The sequence below is a fragment of the Acyrthosiphon pisum genome, chromosome A2 (genome assembly GCF_005508785.2).
Source record: "Acyrthosiphon pisum isolate AL4f chromosome A2, pea_aphid_22Mar2018_4r6ur, whole genome shotgun sequence".
NCBI classification, from domain to species: domain Eukaryota; kingdom Metazoa; phylum Arthropoda; class Insecta; order Hemiptera; family Aphididae; genus Acyrthosiphon; species Acyrthosiphon pisum.
This window is the reverse complement of record NC_042495.1, coordinates 2,660,612-2,679,498: the sequence shown is the minus strand read 5'-3', so window position 1 is coordinate 2,679,498 and position 18,887 is coordinate 2,660,612. Positions and strand designations below refer to the sequence as shown.

The 18,887-nt window shown below is 34.7% G+C and overlaps 1 protein-coding gene across 3 annotated transcripts in view; it reads left to right on the top strand.

Moving 5' to 3' along the window:
* Window positions 1–15,528, top strand: part of LOC100568954 (potassium voltage-gated channel subfamily H member 8) — a 155,002-nt gene extending 139,474 nt beyond the window's left edge. Inside the window, exons 6-12 of one of the 3 annotated variants that reach the window (XM_029490945.1) lie at window positions 4,387–4,566; window positions 5,360–5,559; window positions 5,660–5,909; window positions 6,214–6,521; window positions 8,106–8,275; window positions 9,874–9,982; window positions 13,727–15,528. In XM_029490945.1, the coding sequence (XP_029346805.1) occupies window positions 4,387–4,566; window positions 5,360–5,559; window positions 5,660–5,909; window positions 6,214–6,521; window positions 8,106–8,275; window positions 9,874–9,982; window positions 13,727–14,701 (2,192 nt within the window). In that variant the 3' untranslated portion in view covers window positions 14,702–15,528. Of the gene's footprint in view, window positions 1–4,386; window positions 4,567–5,359; window positions 5,560–5,647; window positions 5,910–6,213; window positions 6,522–8,105; window positions 8,276–9,873; window positions 9,983–13,726 lie in introns of all 3 variants that reach the window. The other 2 variants (XM_029490946.1, XM_029490944.1) reach the window with 2 other exon arrangements.
* The last annotated feature ends 3,359 nt before the right edge of the window (window positions 15,529–18,887 follow it).

Genomic DNA, 18,887 nt, shown 5'->3' with positions numbered 1-18,887 from the left:
CACAGCAATAAAATAACGGCCAGACTGTCGCTTGTAGAAATCGAACATCCCCAATAAAATCATTGTCATCGACAAATAGGTACGATCCCTATTATGCGATCACGAAATTAAGAAATCGGCGCGTACTGGCACTCCGTGGTGTGCAGGACGTGCAGAATTCTTATATATGTCACCAGAGAAAATTAATGATAAAAAAAGGTCCTTGCCGCCGAAGAGAAATCTAGGTCCGGGAAGTACAAAAAAAACCTTTGATAAAAACCGCCTACCACTCTCTGGTAGACATATTCATATCGTCCCTTAAACCAGTGCATGAGCACCAGCCACCGAGTAACAACCTCTCAAAATATCAACATCGATTTCCACGAGCGACAACTGGACTTCTTATGATAAGTCAAAATCAGTGCGTTTTTATTTCGATTTGTATATTTGAAGTATTACCTTGTGTCACCTAAAATCTAAAAACTCTTTCAACATAATTCACGAAAAACTGCGAATCAGGTAAGGCATTTAATATAATATTTTACATTGATTGCAGTATTAATATATATGTGCTTTTCTACACAAATTATATTGTACGGTATATTTGATCTAATTCTCGAATACACGATCTCGAGAGCCCTCCGAACATCTGGAGGAAGGTAATAGCTTAATTTTAATATCTTAACATCTGAATTAAATATATTTATCGACAGGAGTCGTATTTTTATTTCTTCTTATTTTTAAGTTATTACACTATTATTTTTATTTTTTTTATGATTAGTACTGGTACCTGTAGACATTTAATTGATATTATTTTTTTATACAAATGTGAAAATATTAATATTTGTAATTGTCGTTATTAAATAGTCAATGAGATAATAATATGATATGACAGACATACTATTATATATTCAAATTATAAACAATAAAACATTATTATAATAATATGCAACCTACATTATTATGATTGTCGACTGACGTTATTATTTAAACGGCCGACGATAATATTACAAGTAGGTAGGTAGGTACGAAACTATGAATGTATGACAGACACGTCATCTTAAGAATATAAGTATACCTATTGTGCCCTAATACAGTGTGGGTTGATCATTGCTTATAAACAAGTGAATAATAAAGCGACATTTAAAGTTTAAAATATGCTCATATTGGTCTGTCTTATTCACTAAACATTTCGGATAGGTACATTCATTCTTAAATCACTATGAGATAAGCAACCTAAGAACTCAATTTATAGCTTATAGTATACAGCAATGTAAAATACCATGGTTAAATAAATAATCATAATCATGGTTTTTTTACCCCATTATTTTGTTTTTATGTACCTACTACAGTGCAGCCACGTCCCATCAGCTTAGCAATGTTCCAGTTTATCCGCTTTCTTATATTAATTAATGAACTAGAAGTCTAGAAAGCACCATTCGCAAGCCCGGATTAAGACCTTTAGGGGCTGCTACTTAATCGTACGCTACTCAATAAATGAGATAAATGAGCTCCTCCCGTCAACTGAAAAATAAATAAAAATATTCTAAAAATAGACAATTATAGTCGAAAAGACTGCGATGCGTTTAGTGATGACACGGTGGATACACCTACCTGACTTAGATGCATATAATTATACTAAACAGTATAATATACGTTTAATACTGTTTTTATTGATTTTCACAAGAATAAATATAAATATATTATTACAATATCATATTACTATTATATTAATTATTATTTGTTATAAACTATTATAGTATTACAATTTTAACATTGATAATATGTTTTTTGGCTGAATACACGTTTTTGTTTCTGGCCGTTTTTTTGTAAGGGTTTCACTTTTTCGGTGTCGTGGTTGCGACCTACTATTATTAACAAAAACATGTTTTTATGATTCGTAGATTTTCCTTGTAGAGGAATAATAATATCGAGTACCACCGTGCTATGGTTTTATCTCGGTTTTTCCTATAAAACATAGTAGGTACGTATACGAAAAAAAAAATGGACAAAAACCTTCTTAAAATAATTATATTTTAAGTTAACTGCAACACTGCGTAGGCGAGCTGGATTTTCGTTGTTTTCGTATATGGTATATCAAAATGGTACTCCGACGCGGACTAAAAGAGCCGATTGAAACTAATAAATTCAATTTTAAGTTGTACGTTCGTGTAATTACGGCCCGGTCCCGTGTAATTTAAATATAATATATATCACGAGCGGGCGTGCGAGCGCGGCTCATCTGCACTCGGAAATTCAACTGGGTCTCTAATAAAACCTCTGACACGGTAGCTGACGTGTGTGTGGGTGTGTGGGTGGGTATGTGGGTACGCTTGGCCGAAAGCTCTATCGGGAGGAGAAGCTGGCGGGGGTGTTGGCATTTTTAATCATGTGATTCATCATGTTACTTAATAATTATTTATTTTGCGCGAAAAACGAGCGTGTAGTACGATAATAATGCGACCGCAACATAAAATACACGTACAGATGATGACGAGCACGGACGAATAATACTTGTACGTTATATTACATGAAAACTATGGAAAAATACGGTTTTTTTCCCCCGTTTACAAAACAATAATATTACATCGACGGTAAACAAAAACCGTATTATTTGGAATATTCGCTTACATAATATTATACAATATTATTATTCGATTAACCCACCACTTAGCTGAAAATTTAAATGCTGGTATCATTAATTTTCTCAAATTCTTTAGTGACACAGAACTTTTTCATAGAATTTAGAAATGTTTATTACAAACTTCTATAATGTATTACTATTAAGTCTATATGTCTCTCTTTGTTTTCTTTTTAATCTTTCCATATTATTATAGTTATAAGCTTTTACCTGTTGTAATAATTTACCCCTTAATGAAACAATTATGTTAAATATTAAATAATGTAGTCAATGGCCTAAGTTGCCGAAGCAGTTTTTATCAATAATAAAAAAAAAAAAATTATTATTACCATTATATAATGTTCGATTTACTACATTACACGTCGTTATGCAAACCATATTTTATAGAAAGAGGAGAACACGTGGATGCAGTAATGTCGTGCACTGAATTTATTATATTTTATCTCTGAAAAATCTACATACCTACTTGCCATAAGTGCTGTTATATCATGTACTATTTAACTAGAGTATACAGCACTCGAGTATACTTGAAAATAACTTTATCGTATAGCCATGACGTATCAGACGTACCTACCTGTATTTGATAACTGAAAGATACTGCAGAGAAACATATCGAAAAAGTTTCTTTGGCAGGTGGTCAAAATAATAGCCATCGGTATTATATGTTGGGTCAATAACTATATATCTGTTTTCCGGCACAAATTATCGATATTTCGTTAAAATATAAATTTCATTTTTTTTTTCACAAAAGCATAATACGTAGTTAGTGCTCAGATTTAGGTGAATCGCGGTACCTACCTATCGAGTTTATTAAATAAAAATGGATTTTTCACGTTCATGTCATGACTTAGTACGATCACCATGTTGTAAATGCCACTAGTTTGGTTCATTTATGCATGAATTTCTGATCTCGTGCTTTTGTTTTACAACAATGTGTATATTGACTGAAGTTTGTTCAATATCCATCAAAAATAAATATGATAAACTTTTTCAACGTGCTCTTTATTTGACATAAGTTCTTTATTGCATTTAAAAGTTTTAAACATCAAGAACAAAAAACTTAATATATATCTTTACAGTTATACAATATTACAATCCCAAGAGACTCTAAAATAATAATAATGTATAGGTACCTATAGAGAACCGAAATTTCTTTAGTCAACATTACCGAATATTATTAATCATTTTAATGGAATTCATCCCATCACAATATTGTATGACTGCACTTAAATCTCATGGAGCGTAAATTATATTAAAAAGGAATTAACTCATAAATACCCAAATTGTATTTCTAAAAGGGAAAACATGTTTTACTTAATCGGCTTGTACCGAAAATTGAAAGTTTTTTTTTTCAATACGTATTAAAGTCTCAAAATCTAACCTAACCCTTTTTGACCTGCAGGTATTAATAAAAAAAAAACGCTTACGCGAACACAATAATAACTGTATTTATGTGGTCGATACGATATACGTATGACAAGTGAAATATATGATCAGTTTAAAAATAAAACCTCATCTGTAGTGATATCTATATATCCATATACCTATTATCATAGACAGAATTAGAGGGGGCTTAACTGTCCCTTCCACGTATTTGATCGTGTTTTAGCTTATAATATAAATTATCATGGTCTGTGCTGTAGCTGATACAATTTTGGCCTGCCGGGAAAAAATTTCCCGGTTGAGCCCACGCCTATTATTATCATAAATATTGTACCTATATAATTGTTATTAAATATCGTACTAAGTCTTATAAATCTGTGCAGGGTGGATGAACACACTCGCCGAACGTCTGCACAAGGACGTGGACAACGTGACGCACTCAGAGGCGTACATAACTTCGTTGTACTTCACGTGTTCCAGTCTGACCAGCGTCGGGTTCGGTAACGTGTCAGCCACCACCGGTGCAGAGAAAATATTCAGCATCATCACGATGCTGATTGGAGGTAAGTCCAAAGGAATGGCGTTAAGTCTTTTTCGACGTCGTCTCATCGCGTCTGCACCAGTACAGACACCAGGATTACGACGTTATCATTGTCTCCCCCGTGATTCGGCTGTGTGATTTGACTAAACTGGGTTTTACTTAAAAAGCGAATATTACATCCTAGCTGAATCTCTGTCTTATTACCTAAAACTAATAACTACAGTCAAATTTTTGACATAGTTTAAAGGAGAAAAACCGATTTGAGTTATTAAAGACTTCGAGATGGCTGCGCAAAAACCAATAAAGTGTTGTGGCATTTGAAATGGAATTGTATATTTCAGATATCGATAATAGTTATTACTAAAGAGTCGACTGTAAGCTGTAGTCTTGGCGTTATTTATTTTATTTTTTTGAAAAAATAATAAGTACGTTAAAATTGTGTTTATTGTTTATACAGATACCTATGTATCCATGTAACTAATATATGATACCGTGGTTAAAAGTATTTATTCGCTTAATATTGAATGTGTAGACTAATTTTGCATACACAATATTGTATTAAAAGCATCACTCGGCAGTGTTATACTTGTACATGACAATTTTAAAATAAAATATTTTTATTCATTCAATAACTCAGCACAATCTGCAAACATATTGTCAAGTAAATCAGTCGGGCGTAGAATATGTCATTATATTAATATTCTTAACGTCGGATTAACCTTGTAACTAAAACGACTCTGGTCAATTTGTTACCATTCTCTTCGGGTACACTATTATTACCTAGTTATTACCAGCCATGTTATATACCAATGTAGCGCTCATGCACGCCGTGGTGTTCGGTAACGTGACGGCCATCATCCAGCGCATGTACTCCCGGAGGTCGCTGTACCAGAGTAAGTGGCGGGACCTCAAGGACTTCCTGACGCTGCACCAGGTGCCCAGCGAGCTCAAGCACAGGATGCAGGACTACTTCCAGACCATGTGGTCGCTGAACCACGGTATCGACATACATGAGGTAATTGCGGGCTGCCGTCCGGGGCGCGCCCCATCTCCCCCTCCCACCCAGCCACTGCGGTAGCCGTTTCGTCCATTTTAATCGATAGTTTTTGTTCCAGACGCTCAAGGAGTTTCCGGAGGAGCTCAGAGGTGACGTTTCCATGCACCTACACCGGGAGATACTGCAGCTGCCCATTTTCGAGTCCGCGTCGCAGGGTTGCCTGAAGCTGTTGTCGTTGCACATCCGGAGCAACTTTTGCGCCCCCGGCGAATACCTCATCCACAAAGGCGACGCGCTCACGTCCATATATTATCTGTGCAACGGGTCCATGGAAGTCGTCCAGAACGGCATGGTCGTCGCCATTTTAGGTAATCCGATCGATCGATAGATATTTTATTTTTTTTAAACAACACCTACCCTTACCGTAGTTGGTGTAGGTCATATCTGCCATTGGCCGGTCCCGATGAATTATATAGTTATTACACAACGCATGCAGTGACGTATATTTTACGTTATTTTACAACGAGCAATGGTAATATTTATATGATACTCGTTCCGATACCGCGGTATATACGCTTACCTGTTCGGTAATCGATTAGAGAGACTCTAGCGCGGGCCACATAACATCGTGGCAATTGCGTACTTACGCCGGACGACGTGTTGTGTTTACAGGCAAAGGCGATTTGGTCGGATGCGACATTAGCATGTGGCTGGGCCAAGGCAGCGGTTCAGGTAACACGGGCGTTGTCGCCGGTGGCGGGACCACCGGTGGCGGAGCAGGAGGTGACACGGTGGTCAAGTCTAGTTGCGATGTCAAAGCTCTAACTTATTGCGACCTAAAGTGCATTAATGTGCTCGGGTTGGTAGAAGTTTTGCGGCTTTACCCCGAGTACCAACAGGAGTTTGCAAATGACATACAACATGACTTGACGTACAACATACGTGAAGGATACGAGGCCGAAGTAATTAAACCTCACAAAGTACATATTTTGTTTTAATTGAAAGCATAATATTATATTGTTATTAATATTTCTATAATATACTCACTATAATATGTTATGATATTTTCGTTAATAGCTATTACGGAATTAACAATGACCCTACATTTTGCGTTGAACCAATAATGCTCTCGGCATGTCACACACAATCGCTTCTTGAGAGTTTTGTTTTATGAAATGTTAACACATTTTTTAGAAAAATTAATGTTTATAATAATCAACACAAAGTTATGTCATTGCTATATTATTTTATATTTCATGATTACAAAACACTGTTCCTTGCCGGAATGAAACTTGAAAATATGAAATCATATTATGTCTACAGAGATCCTACTAATAGTCACTCGCCCATTATAGGAACCAAATGTTTACTATAATAATAGAGCCTTGAGAATAATTTATTAAATAACTTTATCAATGCTTAGAGTGCAGAATTTGTTTCAAATTCCAATACGTTTCCTTCATTTCTAAAAAACTAATAGGTACTATTATGGTTCTTAAACATAAATAATTTTTTTAAAGTTGACGTGATGTTTAAAAAAAAATAAATTATAAGACATAAACGTATGATTTATGAAATATCGAGTAAAAATTTGAAGTTTTAAAATATATTACGGTTGTGACATTCAAGGTCTTTACCACTTGAAACGATATTTCAGTATAACTAGCCATAGTTTGTGACAGTCCGTAATATAATGTCGAGTTAATTTTCCAAAACTTTTAATGGTCAATTATTATGATATAATATATTCGCCGAACTAAATTATTATTTCACGAGTATGGCCTAGGTATAGGTATAAGTATTAATCTTTTAAATTTATTTAAAAACTATTTTTTTCAAGAAAAAATTTATAAAATTAATTAAGTGTGATTTATCCTCATACCACACATTTTAAAAGACAGAAGATAGTTTTTTAAAGTTTGTTAAAAACATTATCTTCTCGTAACTTTCAAAATCATGGTAAAGTGTATATTATTATTCGATAAAAGAGGTCAAAAATATTTTATAAATTATCACTATAATGATCAGTAATTTGTAATTGTTGCTTTTCATTTTAATGGGTATTTTTATCTCATTGGAACGTATAATTATTTTAAATACTTAAAACTTATACCTACCTTTTTTAAATTACAAAGATTTAAACAAAATACTAACAAAGTAGGTTTCACAAATAATATTTTAGCTTTTGATTGTTTGACAATTGTAATTACTACAATGACTTACTTACATAATATTATTATCATCTTCGCTATTGATTATGTAGAACGTAAATTTATGACTATAGTTAATGTTACGTACTTAACTACTTAAGACAGAGACAACAAATTATTTGTAAAAAAAAAGAACGTCTAATTTTTTGTAGACACTATTAAAAAACCAACAAGAACACTTATTATTGAAAATAATTTTTAAAGATGTAGATTGAGAGCCCTTAACGTTGTTTCTCATAATTTCTATTAACATTTCTACTTGTTGTGTTCCGTAATATTTATTATAACGAATGAACTAGCATAATTCAATTTAAAAACCTTTTTTTCCTTTTATTTTGAACTTAATTTGCGTAGGAAATCGATCAAAATGGTATTACGACGTTAACGTTACCATCTATAAGTGAAGACGATGAAAACTTGCAAGAAGAATGCGATGGATCTCCAAAATCACCTCCTTCTAGATCACCGTTGCACTCCAGTTATAGTCCGAGCAGACACAACCTCACTAAACTATCTCAAAACAGGTAAACAATTTCAAAATATTAAACTAGGCGTGTAAAATATAATATGTATACATTGTGCAATGTATAATTGTGTGCAAAATTATTAAACCGATGGTGGTTTGAAAAAATAACCGTTTCAAAGAGACTTAAAAAATTATAAAAAGTGACCGGGTTTTTATTATGTCGTAAAAACAGATGGTTAAGCTTAGAAAAAAAATCAGCAAAAATTCCACGGTGATAATAATATAAAAGAACGAATAACAATAAATAAAATGGTATCTCGTACTAACATAATTGTACTTTTTTTGTAAAAATTCTATTCACTTTCAAAACCTTATCAAGTAGGTGAGATAAAAAAAAAAACAGAACTCGCATTAATAAGACTATCATAATAATATATTTCATATTTATATAGCTTATTTTATTCATAAAAAAAACAATTCGAGTTAAGTATGTTTATTTTATGTAGTTGAAAAAAAAACACATAGTTTAAAACAGTACTTTGATATACAAAATGTATACGTACATTTCAAAGACTTAGTTATCCATAAATCTATGTAAAACTATTTATTTTAAATATTGTTATCATCTATAAACAACACACCATAATGTTTAGGTCTGTACATGTCATCGTATTGTCTCGTATATTAAAATATTTAAATTGTTGTCAACGACATTTTAAGCAACAACAATAACCAAAAATGATTTATTAGTAATTATAGCCATTATATCCAATACAACACGTGTGTACTTGTTGTACGTTTATATATTATATTTTGTCATTATTTTCATGAAATGTATATTTTGTTTGAAGTGCAAACTTGAAATGCTCTCATCTCAGAGACACTTCATAGTCGATAAAATTCCCGACAGTACATTAAAGTACAGTTGACCACGAGTAATATTATACCATTAATTGCTACCTAAACTTTCACGCTGTTAAGTTATACTTTCCATGCTCCCATTAGGAGCCCTGTAAAGTGTTTCTTTACGGGAGGTGTGATCAAAATGTACAAGTAAAACTTAAACTTAAAACATTGTCACATAGAATATTATGCATGACGACGTGTCTGTGTTGCAAAACAGCAGTTTAGGTACCTACAACATAATATGCAATCGGAAATCAACTTAATTGTGTATTCCGAGTTTTATCAGTACAGACATTTTCGCTGCACTTGTACCTACCTATACTCTTGTATAAACTGTAATATAATTTGGAAATTCATTATAAGTACCTAGGTATCAATATTTTTAATAACAGGTTGAAATATTTTTGACTCTGCTGAAAAATTATCTTTTCATATCGATATTTTTGTCAAACCTTACGAATATTGTTTAATTCCCTTAGGTATAACAATTTCGCTAAATTCATAATTATTTTCAATCATAAATGAAATATATTTGTTTGCACTATATTCTTCTTTTTAAGTAAATAGTAGATACGCACTGTGTAAGTACATACACAGTAATTAAGTTATTTTTCTTAAAATAATTATCATACTAAATAATTAAATTAAATTAATTACAATTATATTCGTTATCGACGATTTGAAATAAAATAAAAAATTATTAAACACGTGTACTTTGATCGTAGTAAAATATATATTTTATGCTCATAGATCAAGAACGCTGCCTCGAAGTGATATCGAACACAGAAAAGTCAATGTTGACAGACTGGACACACAAGTTACTTCACTTCATTATCACGTCGCAACTTTAAGTCAAGAGGTAAGTCGAACACACATACATGGTAAAACTTTTACTTTTATATTGGTTACAAATCTATAATAAAATTGTTATTGTTAAAAATCATTTGAATATATTTATAAAATGATTATGGGAGAGTGAGGTACAAAATTTCAAGATTTTCCGTCTATTATTTAATAATGTAAATAATCAGTCCTTAACATCATCAACTTGCTACACTCTCCCTTACCTAAATAATAGTTTGAATTTTAAATATAGCTCGAGCTACCAATCTAATAAAAAAAACAAATACTTATAATAATAAATTAAAATACAGTCTTTTGATAATCAGTTCAATAAACCAAAATCGCATTCTACTTAATTAGACCTGGCATTAAAAATTGCATAGGTATACACACCTATAATACCTATGACAGAAATACAATGATGTTTAAAACTTGAAACTTTTAACGAACCCTTATTTAATAAATTATTGATGACTAATTGAAATTAAATTACGTTTCGGCAAACAAGTAGGTACCCGCCGTTGCTATTATAAGTAAATATAAAAGTAACTTTATAATGGAAAGTGAACTTTCGTTTTCCGGTATTATTTTCCTTCAACGACTGTTATTTGCTTTATTATGCGCGTTTTGTGTACCTACGTATATAATATTATATTTGTTCGTATTCAAATAATATATATTTTTTAAAACTTGGTTATTATTTTCACGAAGTGTTGCGTAAAAAACGTAACAATGCGCGAATGTGATACACGGATTAGTTACTCGAAAACGGAATTGAAGAATCATCTCAAAGGAGTAACTTTGGTATGAATATTACTTATATATTATATATCTTATGTACGTACAGTGTGCAAGAATTGGCTATCAGATATTATTAATTTAATTTATTATAAAAAAAATCGGATGTTCATACTTTTAAATGTGTATCTTATACGTTTTACTCTCATCAAAATATATTCTTGAACAGACTCGTACACAATTTGTCAATTTTTTTTTTCGTTTATTTATTATTCATTTTGTAGATATTTTGCACAGTCAAACGTTCTGTATTTTTTTCTAAGTTCGTAAAAACAAAATATGCTTTATAATTTTAAATAAATAACAATTATTGTTTTCTATATTAAAACACAGTTCCACTTTATACCTTATTTCATTCACGTAGATATTATACATTTTAAGGTTTCTATATTATCTACGTTTTTAAATCGATGTCATTGATACATATTTTGTATGTAGGACAGACGTCTATAATATTTAGACAACTCGTACAAGGCTACATTTTATCAATAACTATATTATAATTCTGAACATATTGCATTTCATTAAATATTATTAACCCTTGGAAAATATAAATTTTTTTTAATAACTATATCATAATTCTGAACATATTGCATTTCATTAAACATTATATTAGACCTTGGAAAATATAAATTTTTATCCATATCTTATAAATAATATTATACATTTTTCAAAATTACCTACGTTTTCTCGTGAATCGATGACAAAAAAAAAATATAATAATAAATCATTTCGGGTGCTTAAAAGAAATCCCAATATCGTTCGTTAAACGACATCGCGATTGCGATGAATACCAAAATAATATCTGAAATACAAGTAACCATTAATCGTGCACTTAACGACCACAATATTATGCATTATTATTATATGGGTACCAGGTCCTAGGTACTCGTAACTCATGAAAAAACGCGCACATTAAATTATCATTTGGTTATTATAATATTATTATACCTTCCTGACCGACTTAAGTAAAAACAAAAATGTGTAACAACGGTACAGTAATAAATTCAAATAAGTGCGCTGCAGTGTTTATAAACGTGAGGCGTTCCAATTTCCGACGGAAAAAAAATATAAAAACAAAAACGATTATAACAATAAATTTGCATTCTAATTTTACTAAACGTTTTCAAAACTCCGCAGCAAGGCCCCGCTGTAAACTAAAGTTCTTAATTGTATGAGTGGAATATTTATTCCACCAGAAACGATGTATAGTAATATGCAAAACTTTCGTGGCACTTACACACCGACACCGACACCGTTCGTTGTTTTCTCGCAGAAATCATTTAGTCATATTATCGCGAGTGTATGCCGCCGCCGCCGCAGAAGTGACTGCGATTGAATTAATTTTGTACAAAGTTAACGGACGTACTTCTGTGCACTTCGATGTACGGTGGCAATAAAAAATTGCAGCCGTACATAAACATCGTTTTCATTTATGCACGATATTATCGTTTTCAATATCCGTAGAAACGACAAAGGACCTATACCTGTAGGCTGTAGCTATACCTAGTGTCATTATGTCGCAATAAAAAAGCCGTAGTTTTATAAAAAAAAGAAAAAAATCCTCCCCAAACGGTTGAAAATATATACCTCTATACCTTCGTGTATAATCCATATGCAGGTTCCTCCATCGAGTTAAATTCTATCACTTTAAATATTATACTTCGCGTGTCATATAGGCGTAATACCTGCGTAGGTTAAACGCCTATAACATTGGGTGGAACTCACTCACTCACTCTGTTTTTTTATCAAGCACATTAATCGTTGTTCAGAGACTAATTAATATAGGTGACTAGTAGATATAAATATGACTCGGTACCAATATTAGAATGGTCGTGAAGTCTAAAGTTAAACATTTTTTAAATAGTAGGTATTTATAATAGTGAAAATATTATAAAAGTCATACCATGTGAAGATAATTTTAATACGAAAATATTTAGTGAGAATTTCAAGTATCAACGGTTAATTGTTTTTGAATTACGACAAAATAAGAAAATTTAATTTGCCGAAAACTGGTTTTGCTTAAAAATACCCATTTTTTTTTAATTTTCCCAATTATTATAAGAAAAATACTGAGAACTTTTTACTTTTACCTTAACCTATCCCTTTGATCTCCTCCCCCAATACATCTACTATAGATACACTTTTCTACCAGAAAAAATGCAAAAGTTTAGAATCCGATTTTCTACAGTAAAAAAGTGTCTTTAGTTACAAAAAAACACATCCTTAACATTGTAAAACCAATACATTCATCGTTCCGCTCAAAATCTAAAATATTCAAGATCATATTATACTGCTTTTTTTCACGTTGCACCATTGAATATTTTGTGTAGTATAGTGTATATTATGTTTGTATATACATTCTAAGGGTTTTAAAATTTCGTGAAATTTATTTTCTCGAAATATTTTATATATGTGACAAAATAGTTTATTATGACATAAAGTAAAAGTGTATATTCATAAACTCACAGCAAGAGAACATATTTTGTAAAAGTTGGTTTATTGTATCGAATACTAATAAATAATAGCCAATAATTAGGGACCCAATCGATAAGTTCTAAATTAATCGATAATACTTTTGCAATAGAATATTTAAAATTATGCAAGTCCCCCGAACACAATTATATCCCATCACCAACTCACTCATGCACACACACACGCGCGCGCAACCCCACTCATAATCATAGGCGCAAACAGACAAATTATTTTGGGGGGGACTAAAGCCCCTCCTATAATATTTTCTAAAAATTATATATGCTCAGTACTAATTACTGATTTTCGAACTAGGGGGACTTGGCAGAAATTTGGGGGACAAAGTCCCCTCAAGCCCCCACCTATTTGCGCCAATGCAGTCATAATATATTATGTAAATATATTAATAATAATATATTATGCACCCGTCGTGTCATACCTACGTCGTCGTGAGTGCCTTAAGTGTCTAAGTCCGAACGATCTGTTTTAGGTGAAAAACGCCATACATGCGCTGCAGGAACTGGCGACGACCAGTTCGAACGTCAGGTACCCCTACTCGTTGCCAGCCAGGTCGAACCCAGACCTGCCGGAGAACGTCAAGCGGCCGCAGATGGCCATCCTGCAGCGGAGCTCGTCGCACCCGCCCGAGGTGTTCGGCTGGGACGGGACGGTATACGACAGCCCGGCGCACCAGCCGCACCACCCGTACCACCACCACCACCTGCTACACCACCAACACCTCCAGCAGCACCAGCAGCACCACCAACATCACACGTACCAGCAATCGAACCAGCAGTGCCTGCCGTACCAGCAGCAACAGCACACCGGCGGCGGCGCCGTTTACACGCATCCGCCGTCGTCGTCGCCGCCGCAGACGCACCAACAGCAGCAACTCCAGCAGCCGCGGTACTACCACAGGCCGTCGGTGGCCAGTACTGCGGACGTGGCCGTGCAGACGGACGTTTCGGGCGTGGACGTGTTCGAGCGGTTCGTCAAGGCGCACCGGACACTCGTGCTCGAGTGGCTCAACGAAAGCGACCACGTGGCCGTCACGGTGTACGACGACGAGACCGCGGCCAGCGGGAGGCGACCGAGAAACGAACGGTCTCCGTCTTCGTCGTCGTCCGCCGCGTCTTCGTGCTCGTCACCGCCCCAGCAGGCGCGGGCTCCCGCGGCCGACACCCCCGCGAACGACACCCCCGTCAACGCCGCCGACGGATCACCTCCGGCCGGAAGGGACGACGCGCCGCGGGAATGGTACCCCGCAGCCAACACCCTGATGGCCACTGTTAGCGAAGACAGTGGCGGCGGCGGGGGTGACAGCGGGGGCGGCGACGAGGACGACGGCGGCGGCAGTGGCCACGAGTCCATCGAGATGACGTGCATGGCACCTGCTGGTGACGCCGCGACCACCGCCAACGCGTCCGATTCAATTACTACCCTTAAGTTTCACCCGTTCGTTTGACGACAAGACTGAACAAGACACACATACACACACGCACATACACACATCACCAGTGGGAGTCAAATGATTTTGTCAAGATTGGGGGAGGGAAATGGTCGATTTTTTAACTGACTATTTGATTGTTAAAAATATAATTTATGATTATCAGATCTTAAACGTTGAAAAAAAGGTCACGGGGGATCTATCCCCCTCACAACCCCCGTTTGACGGCCACTGACGCACACACTTGTAGGTCGTAATTTCACGTAACGCAATACATTATGTTATAACATGGGAACATTATTGGGGGGAGGGGGGTGTTCATTAATAATTAATTGTATTTCATCTCTTTCGTTACGATGTTTTTTTTCATTCGTCGCCGCCCGAAAATATGGTCCCGAACGCGTTTTCACGGCAGCGGGTGACATTTAAAATAATATTACGTTCCTATTTTTACCTCCATACCTATATTATTGTATTTACGTTTAGTATCAGGGTGCTTAATTACTCGTCGCCGAACACTCCTCTATACAATCCTTGACTCCTAACCTCGATCCCAACCTAAACGCTAGAACGAACCAACCTGCGCAGACTTTTATGTTGTTATACCTAGGTCGCGGCCGTGGTGGCAGGCTCTTAACTGCGGTAACATCGAGTAGTAGAATTCGGCGACTATACCTTCGCAACTCGTGCGACAGTACTGCAGCCACAAGTGGCACAAACAGACATAACGAACACAACGGTGGTGGGGCAGAAAGGGGGTGGGTTCGGATTCTCGCGATATTTTTAACGATTTATAATATTCTAATAACCGTAATAATAATATGCAGGCGTATGAGAAAGTCTGGGGGGGGGGGTTAGCGGAAGTGTCCATATATCAAAATAATATTATTATATTATTATAATAATATACGTCTTATATTATGTAGGTATTATTATATCGTATGGTTACGCGATTGTGAAAAAAAAAAACGTTTCCGGATCCATCCGTGTCGCCGGATATCTGGACATACCGGGAACGGGGTGGGGTATAAAAGCCAATACAAAAACGAATTAAAACCCGGTAACGGTCGGTGTGATTTAAATCGCAAGCGGACAAAAAATACCTACGTGAAGAATAATCACCTCAAGTAGGCCGCGGCTGCATGCGTGGTATATTTTATATTTAGGTATATTAAATTAAACAGGGCATGAGGAATTTTATTCTATAGTGATTTATAGACTATAGTGATTTATGCACATCTATGTTCTCTTTTTTTGGTTGTTTTGCGCTCTGTCCGTCGTACAATTTAAAATCGTCGTTTATTTTTTCGTCCGTTGTTTTATCGTTGTTATTATTTTTTTCTTGCATTCGTAATTTGAAATTTAACACTCAGCGTGTTTATTTTGTTTTTTTTCTATTCGATTCTACGCGGAATTAACAACAACAACAACCATAATACCTACCCGTGTCGTTCGGAGATTTATGTTTTTCAAAGGAAAATGTTTGCAAAACTTTTTTTTCTCTGCACGCGCGTCTGTGCCGCAATGACTGCGTCGAACGGTTTTTTCGCAAAATAAGGCAAAACATCATAATAGTAATAAAATAACACGACACGATAATATATATTATAATAGTATAGTTACGCGACAATACATCCTCCCGATTGTTTAAAATATGGTTTTCGATCAATCAAAGAATAATAATAATAACAATATAATACTATCATCACGACGTGTCACACGATAATAATAATATTATCATCACATATCGCGCATTTGACATTTAGACGCGGAAAATAACTTTTTCGACGAAAATCTGTTCGAATCCTTTTGCGTCGGTCGTAGGTACGTCATAATGTTTCTGTAATGTCATTATTTTCGCGGGTGTGAACACGGTTACGATGGAATATAATAAATTATTATCGAAATACCTAATAGCATCGCAGTCGATTGTAGCCTGTACCAGTGTGGTAGGTACCTATTATACCTACGAGTAAACTCTCGTGACAAATCGACAATAATAATAATAATTATGATTATATTACACACTCCAATTACGTATTCTCGTCCGTACGCCTTACGAGACGCCCTACCTTCAATGATAATTAATAGCACCAACATATAATATTTTGATATATCATAATAATAATATTACCTATATATAATAATATTATTATTATTGTCTGCCGGGCTGCCGCTGGCATTGTTGACGAACGTCTGTTGTTCGTAATCCAATCAAATATCATCCGCAGCGACGATAACAATATTAATAATATTATTTTTCTTTTCTGTCGTAGTAAAATAATAATATAATATTATTATTATTATTATTATTATGCTGATGCAGGAACAAAGGGTTTAACCAGTGCCACATAATACGTTGTGCGCCTTTCTCGTAGTGAACTCGACGCGTGTAGACTGTGGATGTAATATTATATTAATATTGAAAAACAGATTTTTCTCAACTTTTCAAAATAAAATACAATATATCGATACGAACGTTCAGCTGAGACTTCCGAGGTACGATTTGATTAAAAAATTCTTCGTGCACCCACCTGTAATTCGTTGGATTCGGACTATGCGCATATAATATTATTACCTATTGTTTATGCCATCGAGGAATGAGTATCGTCGCGCACATTCGCTGTTTGATTTATACCGACATCGGTCTGAAGTTCAGACTCTGAACCATGGTTGAAATATACATTTTATTGCATATAGACTCCGATTGTTATTGCCAGAAACAAAATGGCTGCGTAAAGGGATATCACAAATATCAATTTTTCTTATCATCAAAAATACGCTGACAAGTAAGCTAACAAATTCAAAATCCCGCGCATATTATATACTTGGTTATTATTGGCTCCCTTTACGTTGCCATTTTTGTTTTTATCATCAAATATTTGATTGAGAAGGGGTATAAATGCAATAACCTTGTATATTTCAACCATGGCATGAACGCCAATAGTTTATTTACTTACGACGATAACTTTTTTTTGGCGATATTTTTTTAGCAATCATATACCGTCTCTGTCGCGTAACAAGAGAGAATTGTTCAAAATGGCGTTACTCAGACATCCTACCGCGGTAAGCCGTGTCGTCGTTATTAAGATGTATTATTATATTGTCTTATATCCTTGCGAGAATACTATACCTACTGTACAAGTTTGACTGCCAGACAAAATTCCTTCGTCGGAAAACCTTTTTACTCCTGCGACCGAATCAGAACGTAATAATAATAATATTATTGTGATAATTGTTATAATATAGTTTAAAATGACTTTTACGAAACCACCGAGATAAATTTAAACCCTTAAGAGTCTGTATTCTAGTTGATAACGCGCACAAGGCTAACGAAGATTTCAGTAAGTCATATTTTACAAACGCGTTATCGAGACGAAATCGGAAAATATTTATTCACCGTCACGCTCATTCGAATTTGAACACAACCTCTCTGCGATCATTATACAATATCATATTATTATATTATTATTTATCAGGTCTTGCGTTCGAAATGTTCCGTCACGTCTCTGCCAGCAATTTGTTTTTTCGAAATTTGTAGTCATGTTTTTTTTGTTTTAAATAATCACACATCTAAAAATTACAATATTACCTAACTGCAGTGAAAACTAATTAACGTGTCTCGTCGTGTCAGAAAAAGCATCGTATATTAACAAAATAACATAATATTATTGTTACCTACGAAACGATAGTGGATAAATATGACGGGGAGAGTGCACGACCACAGCTGTGGCCAAATGGATTGAAGTCGTATGGGTAAAAGTGGAAAATCTTCGCACGCGTTTTAACTAAATTATATTATTAGTATCTCGTGTGGTGTGGAATCGCAGTCGAGTTTGTCTCCGTGTGCCTGCAGTGCGGGATTCCCTCGGGAAAACGATTTAATGGTCGAATAACAAAGTTTGCGGCCGTTTTTTTCTTAAAAATAATCTTAAGTAAATTACACTCGTCCGCGGCGTCTGTCCAGAGCAGATAAGAAGGCTACTTGCGATTGTTATATTTTTGCGTCTCTTATACGATCGCCGCGTGCTATGCGTACGCTGTTTAAAACTTTCGCGACGTTTTCACAAGCGTGTAAAATCACTATATTAATTTAATATTATTAAGCGTTTTTCGAATATCTCACACGAAATCCAATCATTCTATGACATGATAAACCATAAACACGATGGATACCGATCACATCATTGGTTGTGTGCATCGT